Here is a 17,688-nt window from a genome sequence, read left to right on the forward strand (position 1 = left end):
CACATGCAGTGTGACACATCTCCTTCACATAGAGTTGATCAGGCTGTTGATTGTGGCCTGTGGAATGTTGTCTCACTCCTCTTCAATGGCTGTGCGAAGTTTCTGGATATTGGTGGGAACTGGAACATGCCGTCATACACGTCGATCCAGAGCATCCCAAACATGTTCAATGGGTGACATGTCTGGTATGCATGCCATGGAAGAACTGGGACATTTTCAGCTTCCAAGAATTGTGTACAGATCCTTGCGAAATGGGGCTGTGCATTATAATGCCGAAACATGTGTTGATGGTGGCGGATGAATGGTATGACAATGGGCCTTAGGATCTCATCAAGGTATCTCTGTGCATTCAAATTGCCATTGATAAAATGCAATTGTGTTAGTTGTCTGTAGCTTATGCCTGCCTGCCCATACCATAACCCCAACTCCATCATGGGTCACTCTGTTTACAACGTTGACATCAGCAAACTGCTTTCCCACACACCGCTATACACGTGGTGAGGCCGGATGGACGTACTGCCAAGTTCTCTAAAACGACAGAGGTGGCTTATGGTAGAGAAATGATCATAAAATTGTCTGGCAACAGCTCTAGTTGGCATTTCAGCAGTCAGTATGCCAATTCCACACTTCTGTGGCATTGTGTTGTGTGGCAAAACTGCACATTTTAGAGTGGCCTTTTATTGTCCTCAGCACAAGGTGCACCAGTGTAATGATCATGCTGTTTAATCAGCGTATTGATAAGCCACACCTGTCAGGTGGAGGGATTTTTTGGAAAAGGAGAAATGCTTACTTACAGGGATGTAAACAAATGTGTGCACAAAATTTGAGAGATATAAGCCTTTTGTGAGTATGGAATATTTCTGGGATCTGTCACGCCCTGACCTTAGAGAGGCGTTTTTATTTGGTTAGGTCAGGGTGTGATGTGGGGTTGGCAATCTAGTTTTCGTATTTCTTTGTTTTGGCCGGGTATGCTTCCCAATCAGAGGCAGCTGTCTATCGTTGTCTCTGATTGGGAATCATACTTAGGCAGCCTTTTCCCCACCTGTGTTTGTGGGTAATTATTATTTCTGTGTGTGTTTTGTGTGTGCCACATTTGCGTCACGTTTATTTTCTGTTTACCTGTTTATTGTTTTGTTTTGTTCACTTCAATAAACGATGTGGAATTACAGGCACACTGCGCCTTGGTTGATTTACGACAGGGAGTTTGAAGATAGCGAACGTGACAGAATCTTTCATTTTAGCTAATGAAACACGGGACCAACACTTTACATGTTGCGTTTATGTTTTTGTTCAGTGTATATAAAGCGATGTCCATGTCTTTCAAGAATAAAACAAGATAGAATAGGTGATTAAATAAAATGTCACTGCATTCTACATAACTCTTTGACAATTGTTCTTCCATGATAAAAATGTATATCCCTTTCCCCCTCTCTATTCCCCTCCCAAACTAATTATTATAATTAATGAATTCCAATAGGTACAAAGAGCAACATCCAAATGCTTGGTGAGTTATCTCCTTCAACAGTAAATTTGCACACTTATCTCCTATAGACGGAACTACACGGCTCCAGATATGCAAACACTTGTCAGGTTTCCCCTGGAGAAAATTAATCAGTCTTTCCAGATGAAACAACCACAACAGGTTTCTCAGCCACCAGGAATTTTGGGGTTTTATGTAATCTAACCATGATTGAAGAATTGTTAATCTAGCGGCATACCACATTAGAGCTAAGATTTTTGTATGACACTTCAGTGTCGCGTTAGTCCAGTAAAGACCCAGAACACATTGGAGAGGCTGTAAACCAACTGGAGATGCCCAAATTATTTGAGATGTCCCTTTCCTCCCCTTTCCAGAAATCTTTAACAATGGGACAGTACCAGATAAGATGTACATAAGTACCTTTGTGCTGCTTCCATTTGGAACATTCCCCAGAACAAGCAGGGTCATATTTACTTCTGACAAGTAAACTGTAGCTCGTGAGTTTTATAGGAACAAAATATTTTCTTTGCGTTGGTAAGAATCGCTTCCCATTTACAAATATCGATGGTCACCCTAAAGTCTTGCTGCCGTGCATGTTTGCTACTATCAGTGTTGACCTTGCCTATAGTAAACTCAGCAAAAAAAGAAACGTCCCTTTTTCAGGACCCTGTCTTTCAAAGATAATTCACAAAAATCCAAATAACTTCACAGATCTTCATTGTAAAGGGTTTAAACACTGTGTCCCATGCTTGCATGCTGCAAGGAGGCATGAGGACTGAAGATGTGGCCAGGGCAATAAATTGCAATGTTCGTACTGTGAGACGCCTAAGACAGCGCTACAGGGAGACAGGACGGACAGCTGATCGTCCTCGCAGTGGCAGACCACGTGTAACAATACTTGCACAGGATTGGTACAGCCGAACAGCACACCTGCGGGACAGGTACAGGATGGCAACAACAACTGCCCGAGTTACACCAGGAATGCACAATCCCTCCATCAGTGCTCAGACTGTCCGCAATAGGCTGAGAGAGGCTGGACTGAGGGCTTGTAGGCCCGTTGTAAGGCAGGTCCTCACCAGACATCACCGGCAACAACGCCGCCTATGGGCACAAACCCACCGTCGCTGGACCAGACAGGACTGGAAAAAAGTGCTCTTCACTGACGAGTCGCGGTTTTGTCTCACCGAGGGGGATGGTCGGATTCGCGTTTATCGTTGAAGGAATGAGCGTTACACCGAGGCCTGTACTCTGGAGAGGGATCGATTTGGAGGTGGAGGGTCCGTCACGGTCTGGGGCGGTGTGTCACAGCATCATCGGACTGAGCTTGTTGTCATTGCATGCAATCTCAATGCTGTGTGTTACAGGGAAGACATCCTCCTCCCTCATGTGGTATCCTTCCTGCAGGCTCATCCTGACATGACCCTCCAGCATGACAATGCCACCAGCCATACTGCTCATTCTGTGCGTGATTTCCTGCAAGACAGGAATGTCAGTGTTCTGCCATGGCCAGCGATGAGCCCGGATCTCAATCCCATTGAGCACGTCTGGGACCTGTTGGATCGGAGGGTGAGGGCTAGGGCCATTCCCCCCAGAAATGTCCGGGAACTTGCAGGTGCCTTCATGGAAGAGTGGGGTAACATCTCACAGCAAGAACTGGCAAATCTGGTGCAGTCCATGAGGAGATGCACTGCAGGCAGTACCTAATGTGGCCACACCAGATACTGACCATTAATTTTGATTTTGACCACCCCTTTGTTCAGCGACACATTATCCCATTTCTGTTAGTCACATGTCTGTGGAACTTGTTCAGATTATGTCTCAGTTGTTCAATCTTGTTATGTTCATACAAATATTTACACATGTTAAGTTTGCTGAAAATTAACGCAGTTGACAGTGAGAGGACGTTTATTTTGAATTGATAAAACTTTGAAGCTGAAGAAAACAGGAAAATTGAGTCTGGTAAACTATATTATTGTTGCAATTGCAGGAAAGATTAAGGGAACCATCATAAAACAAATCATTCAATGTAGTAATTCTAGCTTTGTACCAATTCTTAAAACCACTGTCTGTACATGAAGGATGAAAGAAGGGATTGTTAACAATCGGAGCGCAGAATAAGTATCTACTTGTCATATGACAAGCTGCTTTTGCAGTATTCCAATTATTTAATGGTGTTCGTGAAAATGAAATTCTCCTTTAGGCTGTTTTTAATGGCACCCACGTAAGTATAATATTGAGTCTTGAATCCCTCAAAAATACCAGGCTTGTCTCATGGACTAGAGGTAACATAGTAAACAAAAATCCGGAACACTTAAATGAGTATGTTATGTTTGGTATGTGAAGGGTGGATGGGTGGGCATATAATGAAAAAGTCTATATAACGCAAATGTCTAGCAACCTAAAGGTTGTGTGTTTGAAACTCATCATGGACAACTTTAGCATTTTAGCTAATTATCAACTTTGCAGCTACTTACTACTTTTTAGCTACTTTGCAACTACTTAGCATGTGTTAGCTAACCTTTCCCCTGGCTTTTAATATAACTCCTAACCCTAACCTTAATCCTAACCCCTAGCCTAGCTAACATTGCCACCTAGGTAATGTTAGCCACAACAAATTGGAATTCATAACATATCCTACGTATTGCAAATTTGTAATATATCATACAAATTTCAATTCGTAACATATAACACAAAATGGATGATGGATATCCACAAATTAATACATTCCATACCAAACGTAACATATCATATCAGATTTTTGTTTACTATGTTACATCTACCCCTGAGTCCAGGTTGAAAATACAGTCTTTTCAATAATTTGTTATTTTATTAACGGCAAACCACTCATCCTAACTCGGTGGTGGCTGACATCAAATGTAGGCTACTATTTAGGACGGATTCTATTTTTTGGGCAAAACTCCCTTACAATCGTATTCCTAACTGATGACAGCACAAGTTCAAGAATGTAGAATTTATTAAATGATTCATTGTCAATCCATCTGCAGTGTGACTTGCACAACTTGCATAATGTACCATCAATGTCAGTATCAGTTGGGTATAGGAATATAAAAAAGTTTCAGAAAATTCAATTTTCATTCCAATAGTACAGAATAAAATTTAACAGTTATTTGTACCATGAAGTACCATCACATACTATACACAACAGGATTGGGAACTGTAGCCCTACACATGCTATCCCTGGATTCAACAAAGCAGTAGCATCAAACCTAAAAATGCAGAATACTGTACAACGTTTTAAGGATTCTTTCCAGAAGCAGAATTACTAGATTTCGTAACTCAGAGATACAGGATATTTCCGAACTGAACATGTTTACTACTGTACATTTCACGGAAGAACACTGTGAAATCAATCAGTAACACAATAAGTGATTCCTATGGAATAATGAATGTCCTCACCAACTCTCGGCTTCTGGCAGTGTCCAGAGGGATAGGGTCTGCGTTTAAGGCACATGTCTGATGCAACCTAAAAATGCTGCTTTGCCACCGAATGGTCTACCGCTACTCGCGTGCTGGATTGAATCCCCGAGCCGACAAGGTAAAAATATGTCATTCTGCCCTTGAGCAAGACAATTCATCCTAATTTCTCCAGGGTTGCTGTCAATAATGGCTGATCGCCTGGCTGTGACCCCACTCTCCGAGGGTGTCTCAGGGGGAGTGGGATATGCAAAAAATACATTTCCATTTCACACCTCACACTTGTACAGGTTACCCACTTGTACATACAGTGAAACAGAACTACATGAGCGCCCCCTAATTATTCAGTCATTGGTGCCTGGTTGTTAATGACATAGGTGTGGTCCCCATTGAGGTGGTCCTCTCCCTTTTGGATCCAGTTTCTTGATTGATGTTCAGTTTATCCATGCCCATGTGGTCTATGTCCAGTCACTTCCTGGTTGTGACCTCACATGGATATGACCCGTATGGGGCGCTCCTGGGCACTCCACTCCTCCAGAAGTGGAGTGCTCACCACGGACACACTGCCCTCCTGTCCTACATACAGCCTGGCCAAGCCTGAGCCAGGGGGTACCTCTGGGTTCCGGTACCCCACGGTCCGAGTTGAACCTGGATACTGGGGCGGGATGGGGTTTTGAAGTAGGCCTGGATTGTTTGGCTGACCTGGGTTGCGGTACAGGCCTGAGTTATGCAAAAGAATGGGCTGGTCGTAGCCTCTGCAGGGGAGAGGGGGTGAGTTGAGGGCTGGGCCGAAGGTGGAGGCTGGGGCTGGACCAGTCAGAGCATAGGGGTACTGATGGCACCTGTGGAGAGGACAGAGACAGCGACATTGAGCTTCTCAAGGCAAACACACAGACACGGACATACAGAAGACATACAGACGCACACACCAGCTGGGTCTCCTTTGGTCACACATTGAAGGGTCCTGGTGGTCCCATTGTGGCAGTGTCTTCTCCTGGGTGTTGTTATTGTTGTTTCTGCCCTTGTGGTCATAGCGAGAGGCCCTGTTCTCCTCCTGCTCCCCTTGCTCCGGCTGGTGCCACAGATCCGTCTCCCTGGCAATGCAAAAAAGCTGTTGTACATCTCAATATCCTTATGAATCCCTATAGTGCAGTACTCGACCACATGGGATCATTTATGGCTCTACATCTTTTATTGTACCTCCTGACATCTTACACGCTTTGTCTCACCTTTCCTGTCTCCTCTTTTCCTCTCCTCTCATCGTGTCTTTCCCTTACCTCTTCTCCTTTCCTTCCTCCTTTCACCTCTTCTGACTCTTCTTCCCATCTCTCCTCCCATGCCATAATTTATACTTCTCTCCTCCCTCTCTCCTCTTTCCTCCTCCTCTCCTCTCACCTCTCCTCCTTTTTCCTTTCCTCCTCCTTGACACAGTCGAGCAGACAGCAGGTGATGAAGGCCATGGACATGAGGAGGATGATGGCACAGCTGATGATAGAGGACACCACTGCCACACTGAACCCAAAGTCCTCCGACATGGACAACGCTGAGAGAGGGAGGGAAAAAACATTTCAAAAATCGATCAATCTATTTAGGAAATCTGCCTACAGAAAGTGATGGCTATATCTTATATTTGAATGTCTTTTTCACTGTATTACATTCAGCTATAATAGACAAGTGGTCTTTCTGTTCTTTAAAGGTTCCCAGAATGTTTCATTAGGTTGTGGGAACAGTCTGGTGGGAACATCTTTTATTGATTCAAAGGTCCAATACAGACATTTTTATCTCAATATAAAATCATTTCTGGGTAACAATAAAGTACCTCACTGTGATTGTTTTCAATTAAAATTGTTTTAAAAAACAGCTAAATCATTACAGTGTTACAAGTACACGGCATATGAAGAGAATGGGAACATTTTAATAATTCACAAATAGTTCTGTGTCCTGACTGACCATAATTAGACTGAACCCCCCCACAATACCACAGATATCCCCTGGTGGTGTAGAAGGCTAATGATCTGGCTGCAAAGCTAAAGATTGCAGGTTCAATCCCACATGTTCTTTAATCATGTTGCTTTTGAAAACCGCTGGGAAATACGATCTACTAAAGGAGAGGATGTCTTTTGTTTGTCCATATTTACAGTGCCTTCGGGAAGCATCAGACCCCTTGACTTTTTCCACATTTCGTTAAGTTACAGCCTTGTTCTAAAATTGATTAAATACTATTTTTTTCTTAACAATCTACACACAGTAACCCATAAAGACAAACCAAAAACAGGTTTTTAGAAATGTTGCTATGAGACTCGAAATTCAGCTCCGGTGCATCCTGTTTCCATTGATCATCCTTGAGATGTTTCTACAACTTGATTGGAGTCCACCTGTGGTAAATTCAATTGATTGGACATGATTTGGAAAGGCACACACCTGTCTATATAAGGTCCAACAGTTGACAGTGCATATCAGAGAAAACCAAGCCATGACGTCGAAGGAGTTCTCCGTAGAGCTCCGAAACAGGATTGTGTCGAGGCACAGATTTGGGGAAGGTTACCAAAAAATGTCTGCAGCATTGAAAGTCCCCAAGAACACCGTGGCACCCCAAGACAAAAGGGGTCTGAATACTTTCCGAAGCACTGAATAAATCCAGTCTGAAATTCAGAACTTAAACTAACTGTAAAAAATAAAACATTTTGTAAAAATTGACTGTCCAGTTGTGCTGACACGCAATATAATGTATGCAATATAATTCCTACTTTAAGACGATCTGAAAAGACGATCTGAAAATTCCTACTTTCATGATCTGAAAAGCAAAAGTGATCCTCAGCACTCATAGCCTTGTAAATATGGGCATATAAAGAGTATGGGTGAAGTGATGGTGAATAACCCAGTTGCCAGTATTTCCCTGGGTCAGCTATGTCTAAGAAGGTTAAAAAGGAAGCATCGAATTCCTGATTGCCAAATGGCTATATACTGGTGGCGCAGAAGATAAAATACTTAATTTGACAGTTAACTTTGCAGGTTCAAACCCCACAAGGGCTGACTGTTAACACATTGAAAAAATAGATGATTATGTTTGTATGAGTACATGCTGTTTAAATGTCCTCTGAATGAAATAATGTGCAGATTGTAAACATATGAATTTTGAAAAATATGTTTATGATGAAATGTTGTTCAAATGTGTGTCACTATATCGGCAACAATACAGTCCTCAATGTGAATTGCCATTAAATCTGGAGAGGAAAATAATTGGGATGTATTCCAATCTGCTTTAAGGAGCTACAAATGTTAATGTTGTGGTAACATTAGGTAAAACCTAAATATAACATTTTCTAAATATTCTTGAAATGTTCTGAGGACCTACAAGACAAGGTAAAATGTATATTGTGTGAACATCAATGGAATATTATGTTAAACCTAAAACAAATATGCTATGAACGTTGTAAAAATGAACTTATTTCATTCTAACAACATTAAGGGAATATCCTGTGCAACCTAATTTAAACATTGCATGAATGTCATCACAACTAAGCATGTTTTGTGTTTTGGGAACTAATCTCTTATACCATACCCACACTGTTCCCACAACCTAATTAAATGTTCTGGGAACCTTTAAAGAACTCAGAAAGGCTGTTCTGCCAACATTCTTACAACATCAAAGGAATGTTTTGTGCTCCCTGATACAAACATTATCTGAATGTGAGCACAACGTGACAGTTGTAGTGTTTTGGGGACCTGCCTCATGACATTTCCCCACAATGTTCCGACAACCTAACGAACTGGATAGATTTTGTGTTTTGGGAACATCTCTCTCACCAGACGGTTCCCACAACCTAATGTCACATTGTGGGAACCTTTAAAGAACAGACAAAATATTGTTTTTGTAAAATCAGATTAATGTTTTTTGCACCCTAAAATAAACATTGTAGAATAATCTGCACAACTGGACAGTTTTTTGTGTTTTAGGAACATATATTTTGTGATGTCCCCACAATGTTCCCACTAGACTGTTCCCACAACCTTATGAAACATTCTGGGAACATTTAAATAACCTTTAAAGAACAAATGTGTTCTAGGAATGGTCTTGCAACATCATGCAAATGTTTTAATCAAACATTCTATAATCATCAACACGATTGGACAGTTTTTGTTCTTGGAACTTTCACTGAACCAATTCTGGTTTGCTGGGGATCTCCAATATATTCCTCTATATTCCTCTAATTCAGAATAATGAAGAGACTGACAGGCAGGCAGACACAGCTCTGGGGGAGTTTGCAATCCCTGCACTTTTTCCACTCAATGCATTCTGAATCTTTTAATTTACTCCACACACACACAGACACACACTGTCCTAAGAGGACTACTTTCATTTTCACAGTAGAGTTGAGCCTGGCTCATCCATAATGTATGACTGAAGTGAAGGCTGTCTCCACATGCTCTCAGCCATTGATTGGCCAGCAGAGCTGACTCATAGAGTCAGACAGACAGGGTGAGAGAGGGACAAACCTGACAGTCTCCCATTTGGCTTTCTGGTCCTCATCAATTACAAATACGCTTTACATAAGAGGATTAGAAATACAAAAATAATGTCTAGGAATATTTCAAGAACAAACATAACAGGCACTGTACTGATGCTGTTTCTTTTGATTGCTGTATTTTAAAAGATTTGGACTAAATCAAATCAAACTATATTGACAACCAAATTGACAACCAAATACAATGTAATATCACAAAATGATCTTACATTTGAAATCAACCAGAGCTTGAAACCCTATGCCTATTGTATTGTCTATTTTTAGTTTTTAGAATTGAAACAATAGCTGTTGATGACTTTGTAAATGCTATATAGGGCTAAAAGGCATCATTGATGATCTATGAGTGATAAAGGATGGCCACAGTTCATTTGCTCCGTTAAACTACCCTTTGGAATTACTTCGATAGCACCAATGAAGCTACACTGAGTGTACAAAACATTAAGAACACCTTCCTAATATCCTTCTCTACCCTGTCTCCTCTCCTTCATCTACACTGATTAAAGTGGATTTAACAAGTGGCATCAATAAGGGATCATAGCTTTCACCTGGATTCACCTGATCAGTCTATGTCATAGAAAACTGGTCATTCTCATGATAGCACATTGGTAATAGTCAGTAACAAATATCATAGCTGGCTGGGCTTGGTTAAAACCCTGGATGGGAGACCAAATGGTAGCTGTAGATAGATATATTCTCCAGTAGTAGGTTCTGCCCAGCCTGTTTTTTTTCTGATAGTGGATATCCTTCTGAAGATCTGACGTTGTTTTAAAGGTACAAATTCAACATATTTTATAGAAGATCTGTCTATGTTGAAATTTGGTTACCATGATGACATAATCCTGTGGTAGACGTTTCACCCTAATAACAACAGTTCATTACTTTTTTCAAATCCAATGTATTTTCAAAGTAGATTCCACGTCACAATACATGAACAAATGATGTTGATCCAGCCAGTCTGTACCCAGTGGGTAGGTATCCTCTCAGCATTAGATACATACGTTTACACCAGGGTGAACCTCCTGACCACTGGGTGCTGTTGCTGCCCCAGACGCAGGACACCTCACTGCCCCCGACCAGATGGTGTCTGGATGGGCACTGCAAGGTGATCACCGTTCCCACGTTGGTGCCATTCCCCTGGATAATCTTCTGGGTCCCCAGCGCAGGCAGGGGCATTGGCGTACACTGGCCTGGAGGGGGAGAATGGAGATGGTCACTATAGTATATCCAGCCATATGTAAGCAGAAGAGAACACTACTTTATAGAACACTACAGTGCAGAGCATGACACTACAGAATACTCTGCATAGAAGCCCTGTAGGGGGCTGCCCAGCATTGTGACAACAACAAAACCACCCCGCGCTTTGCTCTATCTAATGATGATTGTCTCAAAGCAGGAAAGATGATAAATAATGAAACAAAAGGCCTGATAGCTTGGCGGAAACTCAGGACCCATCTGGAGCCATGTTAAACAGCTGTTTATCAGGCTCTGTTTTAACACACTGAAATGTGACCCTTCACAGAATGATAGTACATTCTCTGTTTACATTATCATCTTATAACCTTAGGTATAATGGAAATGTCATTGAGGAAAATTGTCTGTGAAATCATGTAGACAAGGCCTATTACAATTGAGGACAAATTGATGTAGTGTCTCTTTGCCACCACAAGAGGTCCTACATGTTGGACAAATCATGTCTGAACTCTTCAACGGTATCTGAAAGAGGGACCAATTTAATTTAGATAAAGTTTGAAATAGCGTTAGTAAATCGAAAACATCTTAATATTCCTTTGAATGAATGCTTGATAGAGAGAGAGAGAAAGAGAGAGAGAGAAAGAGAGAGAGAGAGAGAGAGAGAGAGAGAGAGAGAGAGAGAGAGAGAGAGAGAGAAAGAGAGAGAGAGAGAGAGAAAGAGAGAGAGACCGAGATAGAGTCAGCAAGCAAGAGAGTTATATTGCTGACTGAGTATTGGGTGTTAGGCTCATTCATAAACCATCATTTATGATAGACAGCGCTGTGTGTGTGTGTGTGTGTGTGTATGTGTGCGCGTGTGTGGGTGGGTGTATACGTGTGTGCGCGAGCGTGGGTTTGTGCATGCCTGTGGGTGTGTTAGCGTGTGTGTGCATGTGTGTGTAATTGTGTATGTGTTTAAAAGTGTAGACTGTACATCTGATATCTCAGTACAGCCGCAGTGTTAGTTGATGTGAAACTAAGAATCCTGCCACTCTGAAAGCCACCTGCAGCTTCTCAGACCACGTGATCTATAGGAACACACTCTCACTTCCCCTTTAGACTGTTTCGCCCTTTTACACAAAGCAGGCTCAGAATAGACAACAGACTATTCTCTTGTTGTATTGTGTTTTTTGTTGCTAGGTATTACTGCACTGTTCGAGCTAGAAACACAAGCATTTCGCTGAACCTGCGATAACGTCTGTAAATCTGTGTAGCGACTAATAAACTTTGATTTGATTTGAAGCCATAGCCTATGGCTTTCATTCCTTGTATGTATTTGTTATCATAGGATACTTTGTAGGCCTAAACAAATGATGCGTAGCTTTTAGAAAGTAATGTAGTTCTGCTGCTTTGTAAACGATTGAGCATTACAGATACAGTACATCATGTAAATTAGTTCATGTATTTGTGTGTGCCAAGGAAAAGCATTTTCTCCTAAAAAATGACATGTTGGCAGGTCCACTCTGTGATGATGTACACACACAGTTTGCAGCTATAAATGGTTCATAACAAATACATTTAACAAATTCATAATGCCTCCAATAAAGCTGTAATTTTAGCCACTGCACGAATGACATGACACCTATGCCCATTCTGGATAGAATCTCGCTTACCTGTATAATTACTGCCGCCACGGTTTCCGTTTTCGGTTGAATAAATATTTCTGGAAACATCAACCACCGAAGCTGTAACCGTTGACATGTCGGATGTAGATCTACCCAACCGTCGACAACCCCTGCAGGACGCGCGTAAAAACGAAAAGGAGGCCCACAGGAAGATGTTCCAGTAGCCTAGAGCTGGAGAATTGCGGTGACTGTGCTAGATTGTGTTTGCGCTCCGTCTCACCGGCTGTTGGTGCTCAGGCGTTTGCTTCTCTCTGTAGTACTGTACTGTAGTTCTCTGGCCACCAAGCCAGCAGTGTGTGTTGTTTGGTCTATCGGCTCGGTTTGTCTCGCTGCGCTCTGACAATGCACTGACTGTCCCGAGCTAAAATCCGACCTTCTTTCTGTGAGAAATTCTGCAAAACTATTCGGTGTGTTTGTCAGAATGCCACTACCGTCACTTGGTTCACTCGATGTCACGGTTATAGGCGTGTTGTCAGGGAAAGTTTCAGTTCTCAAATCAGTCTGAAGTCCCGATTTGTGTTTGTGGCTTCAGCATTATACAGATTGCAGATCAGCTCATGAATGACGGGGAGGTGAAGAGTGGAAATATTTTAAATATCAAAGTATCATAAGGAACAAACTTTTTTTATATATATCCATGTCTCTCATACAGTTTGTTGATTACACATTCTCTACGGAAGCTCTCGTGGGCAGCAAGTATGAGACGGCGCAGAGAAGCGGAATTTGGACAGGCATAGGCGAGAGACGTGCTTTGATAATGCAACATATGTATTACAGAATAAAATTAGGAATTTTCATGCGAGATGGAGACAGGAGTCAGGGTTTTTGGTTTCACGGGGATTGAGACTGGATAGGAAAATAGCCTAGGCTGAGAAGATCTATTCCCCAAGCACATTTACACATGCTCAAGAGTTTTACTTGGTGGTGTGGTGTTGCTAGTGATAGATAACATTTTAGACATACAGAAAACTGAATTTAAACACGTTTACATACATTATTTCTGAATTGTTAACAGACTTCATATCTGTGACAGAGATGCCTATGTATTGAATTGTGCATAGGCCTGTCAAACACACACACAAATAGCAACACGCGTTATTTTTTAGGTTTATTAACTGCATTCGTGTCTCGTGTGCAGTCCGTTAATGGGAATTATGTGTTGTGAATTTATGGCGACTTTGTGTGAAGTAAATACCGCTTCCATGCAGCAAAGGCTTCCATGCAACAACTTGTTTGGATAGTGTGCTATTTACATTTGGTGCATTTTGTGGATTTTGCATGAACGCGACATTCGGGATTTTCTTTAATTTATTTCGCAGGTCTTGAGAAAGAGAGAGAGGGGGTTGGGTGGGTGGGGGCAGATTAATCAGAGTTTATAATCAATGTCAGTGAAATCCGAGATTCCCTAAAAACAGGCCACTTCGATACAGCTATGACTGAAAGTGATTTTTAGCAGATTAGGAGAATTTACACAGCAGGTTAGGCTATTTAACTAGCAAGTTAAGATAATAAGGTTAAGATCAAATCAAGTTTTATTGGCCACATACATGTGTTTAGCAGATGTTAATGCTTGTGCAGTAATATCTAACAAGTGATATCTAACAGTTTCACAACATATACCCAAAATACACGTACATTTAAGTAAGGAATGGATTAAGAATATATATACATATATGTCAGAGCGGCATTGGACTAAGATACAGTGGCATAGTATAGAGTACGGTATATACATATGAGATGGGTGATGCAATATTTACAAACAATTAAAGCGATTAAGATACTGTAGAATAGTATACAGCACAGTTTACACATGCGATGAGTAATGCAAGATACAGAGACAATAAAGTGGCTAGTGTTTCATTTCCTTAAAGTGGCCAGTGATTACTAATCTATGTCTATAGGCAGCAGCCTCTGATATGCTAGTGATGGCTGTTTAGCAGTCTGATGGCCTTGAGATAGAAGCTGTTTTTCAGTCTCTCGGTCCCAGCTTTGATGCACCTGTACTGACCTCGCCTTCTGGATGATAGTGGGGTGAACAGGCAGTGGCTCAGTGGTTGATGTCCTTGATTATATTTTTGGCCTTCCTATGGCATCGGGTGCTGTAGGTGTCCAGGAGGGTCGGGAAGTTTGCCCCTGGTAATACGTTGGGCGGACCGCACCACCCTCTGGAGAGCTTTGCAGTTGTGGGCGGTGCAGTTACCGTACCAGGCGGTGATACAGCCCGACAGGATGTTCTCAAAAGTTCATGAGGGTTTTAGGCGTTAAGACAAATTTCTTTAGCCTCCTGAGGTTGAAGAGGGGCTGTTGCGCCTTCTTCACCACACTGTCTGTGTGGGTGGACCATTTCAGTTTGTCAGTGATGTGTATGCCAAGGAACTTGAAGCTTTCCATTTTCTCCCCTGTGGTCCCATCGATGTGGATAGGGGGGTGCTCCCTCTGCTGTTTCCTGAAGTTCACAATCATCTCCTTAGTTTTGTTGACGTTGAGTAAGAGATTATTTACATTTACATTTACGTCATTTAGCAGACGCTCTTATCCAGAGCGACTTACAAATTGGTGCATTCACCTTATGATATTTACCTGGCACCACACTCCAAGGGCCCTCACCTCCTCCCTGTAGGCTGTCTCATCGTTGTTGGAAATCAAGCCTACTACTGTTGTGTCGTTGGCAACCTCGATGATTGAGTTGGAGGCGTGCCTGGCCACGCAGTCATGGTTGAACAGGGAGTACAGGAGGGGGCTGAGCACGCACCCTTGTGGAGCCCCAGTGTTGAGGATCAGCGAAGAGGAGGTGTTATTTCCTACATTCACCACCTGGGGGCGAACCATCAGGAAGTCCAGGACCCAGTCGCACGAGGGAGAAAGAGAGCTGGTTTCAAGCGCATAGTGCAGCAGGTGTTTAACGAAAGGGACCATAGGAGGAGGCAGGTAGCTGGGTCCAGGGGCAGGCAGAAGGTCATACACAGTAGGTCCAAAAATGGCAACAGTACAGACAGAGAATAGGCAAAAGGTGTCATGACTGAGGCAGGCAAAAACTATCATACACGGGAGGAGAGAAGAACGGGAAAAAACAGAGCTCCGAAAAAGTGTCTCAAAACAAACAATACCTCACAGTAATGGGGTGCAAGGAACTGAACTAAATAGTGTGGGATGATGACATGCAGGTGTGTGAACAGGTGATTAGAATTCCGATGATTGGGATCTGGAGAGTGAGCTGGAAAGCGGGCTGCGTTCCGAGGATCTAAGTGTTTGGGAGTGTGAGTTGGACGCAGACGTTACACAAATGCTCCCATCTATCCACGGTTTCTGGTTAGGGTAGGTTTTAATAGTCACAGTGGGTACAACATCTCCTATATACTTCCTAATAAACTCATTCACCGTATAAGTATATGTGTCGATATTATTTTCTGAAGCAACTCTGAACATATCCCAGTCCGCGTGATCAAAGCAATCTTGAAGTGTGGATTCCGATTGGTCAGACCAGCGTTGAATAGTCCTCACCACAGGTGCTTCCTGTTTGAGTTTCTGCCTAATGGAGGGGAGGGGCAAGATGGAATCGTGGTCCGATTTGCCGAATGGAGGGTGGGGGAGGGCCTTATATGCATTCTGGAAGGTAGTATAGCAATGGTCAAGAGTTTTAGCAGAGCGAGTACAACAATCAATATGTTGATAGAATTTCGGGAGCCTTTTCTTCAAATTTGCTTTGTTAAAATCCCCAGCTACAACAAATACAGCCTCAGGATATGTGGTTTCCAGTTTGCATAAAGTCCAGTGAAATTCTTTGAGGGCCGTCGTGGTATCTGCTTGGGGGGGATATAGACCACTGTGGCTATTATTGACGAAAATTCTCTTGGGAGATAGGGTTAGCGAAAATGCACACCTAACCTGCTACGAATAGTCACTTCAGGTCGTAGCTGTATCAAAGTGGCGTGTTTTTAGGGAGTCCCAGTGAAATCTATCAGAAGCGAGCATTTCATGGGATTATTTAAAATACTCATAAAAATAATCCTCTTCCATCCAATTAACGTTCAAGGCGTCCATCTCATTTCCTAATTAAAGGAATGTGTTTTTCCTGCTCCTCCTTTCTTGCCTCGGCAGATTGTTTTGATGTGTCAATTCAATTAGTTTAGTGGTAAACCATCTAATTGGTCCTGGCCTGGTATTAATCATTTAGCTCTATTATACTGCTCATCTGACAGTCTTAATTTTACAGCCTTTCTGCCTGCCAAGAGCGATGCCCTGCTCGCAGCGTAGAGAGACCCACACACCAGTTCTGCTCTGCTCTCTCCACACAAAGCAAAGAGTACTTCATTACAAAATGAGAAGCCAGAATAATAAATTCTGAGAACAAAGTTATACTGTAGGTCAACAGACAGTCAAGTTTCCCTTGGAAATAAACTCCCAAGGATGGAGAAAGTTTTGATCCTCAGGGGACAGACAGATACAGAAAACTTGATTTGAGAATCAGACACAACAACATGTAGCTCACATAAAGTATTTGCCCACAAACATACGATCATCAATTTGTACAGACAGACCCAGACAGTCACACAGCCTTTTAGAAACTTCTAAGTGTTTATTATGCAGCAACCACAGTGATAAGGCACACCTTGCCTCTTTTCTCTATTGACACCTGGTCATTGTGAATGCAGGGTGGGTATGGGGCTGCTCTGCTCTGCTCTGCTTGATAAGTCCTCAGACTTGCACAGCCCCTTTCACCCGAGGTACACCAGCCACCACCCCAGACACCCCACACACGCACACACACACACACACACACACACACACACACACACACACACACACACACACACACACAGATTCTTTGAAATAACAACTCAAGAATTTAAAAGAGTCACTTGTCAGTGAGTTTTGATGGCAGATCTCAGTGGTTATGGTCACCCATGGATTGAGTAGAGTTAAAGTATCCTGCCCTGCAGCACACTGCGTCTCTCTGTGGGGGCGAGAGGCAACCCCAGCCCTGGGCTATATAGACCTACTAGATGAGAGGAGACTGTTTCTTTACTCTCTTTCTCCAACTATTGCAGAGGTGGGCAGTAAAATGAAGTAATTGTGTGAGTCAACAGAGCAGCCTGTTCTCATAGACTAGATGTGACATAGTAAAGGTAATTATGGGACACTCAAAATAGTATGATATGTTACGTTTGGTATGGTTAAATAAGACAGAAGGTTACGTAAGGCAAAAATGAAAGTAGGGTTATTGGTCAGGGTGGATGGGTGGGCGTATAATGCAAAACTCTGGCCACCTAAAGGTTGCGTGTTCAAATCTCATCACGGACCACTTTAGCTAATTAGGTACTTTGCAACTACTTAACACGTTAGCTAACCCTTCCCCTTGCCTTAACTACTAACCGTAACCTTAACCTCTAGC

General features: G+C 42.4%; 1 protein-coding gene across 1 annotated transcript; it reads right to left on the minus strand.

Moving 5' to 3' along the window:
- Positions 1 to 4,436: 4,436 nt before the first annotated feature.
- On the minus strand, positions 4,437 to 12,803 carry LOC106566613 (uncharacterized). The gene is made up of 5 exons (XM_014134793.2): positions 12,285 to 12,803; positions 10,440 to 10,628; positions 6,311 to 6,458; positions 5,845 to 6,009; positions 4,437 to 5,757 (listed from the first exon to the last, which is right to left on the minus strand). Exons 1-5 carry the CDS (start codon positions 12,370 to 12,372, stop codon positions 5,403 to 5,405), a joined length of 945 nt encoding a protein of 314 aa, XP_013990268.1. The 5' UTR covers positions 12,373 to 12,803; the 3' UTR covers positions 4,437 to 5,402.
- Positions 12,804 to 17,688: the final 4,885 nt, after the last annotated feature.

This window comes from Salmo salar, chromosome ssa13, assembly GCF_905237065.1.
Source record: "Salmo salar chromosome ssa13, Ssal_v3.1, whole genome shotgun sequence".
In the NCBI taxonomy this organism is placed as follows: Eukaryota; Metazoa; Chordata; class Actinopteri; order Salmoniformes; family Salmonidae; genus Salmo; species Salmo salar.

Coding starts and splice junctions, on each gene's coding strand:
- LOC106566613 (XM_014134793.2), bottom strand. CDS start 12,372: ATGTCAACGGTTACAGCTTCGGTGGTTGATGTTTCCAGAAATATTTAT. Junction 10,629..12,284: donor TGGCGGCAGTAATTATACAG/GTAAGCGAGATT, acceptor CTCCCCCTCCAG/GCCAGTGTACGCCAATGCCC. Junction 6,459..10,439: donor AGGTTCACCCTGGTGTAAAC/GTATGTATCTAA, acceptor TCCCTCTCTCAG/CGTTGTCCATGTCGGAGGAC.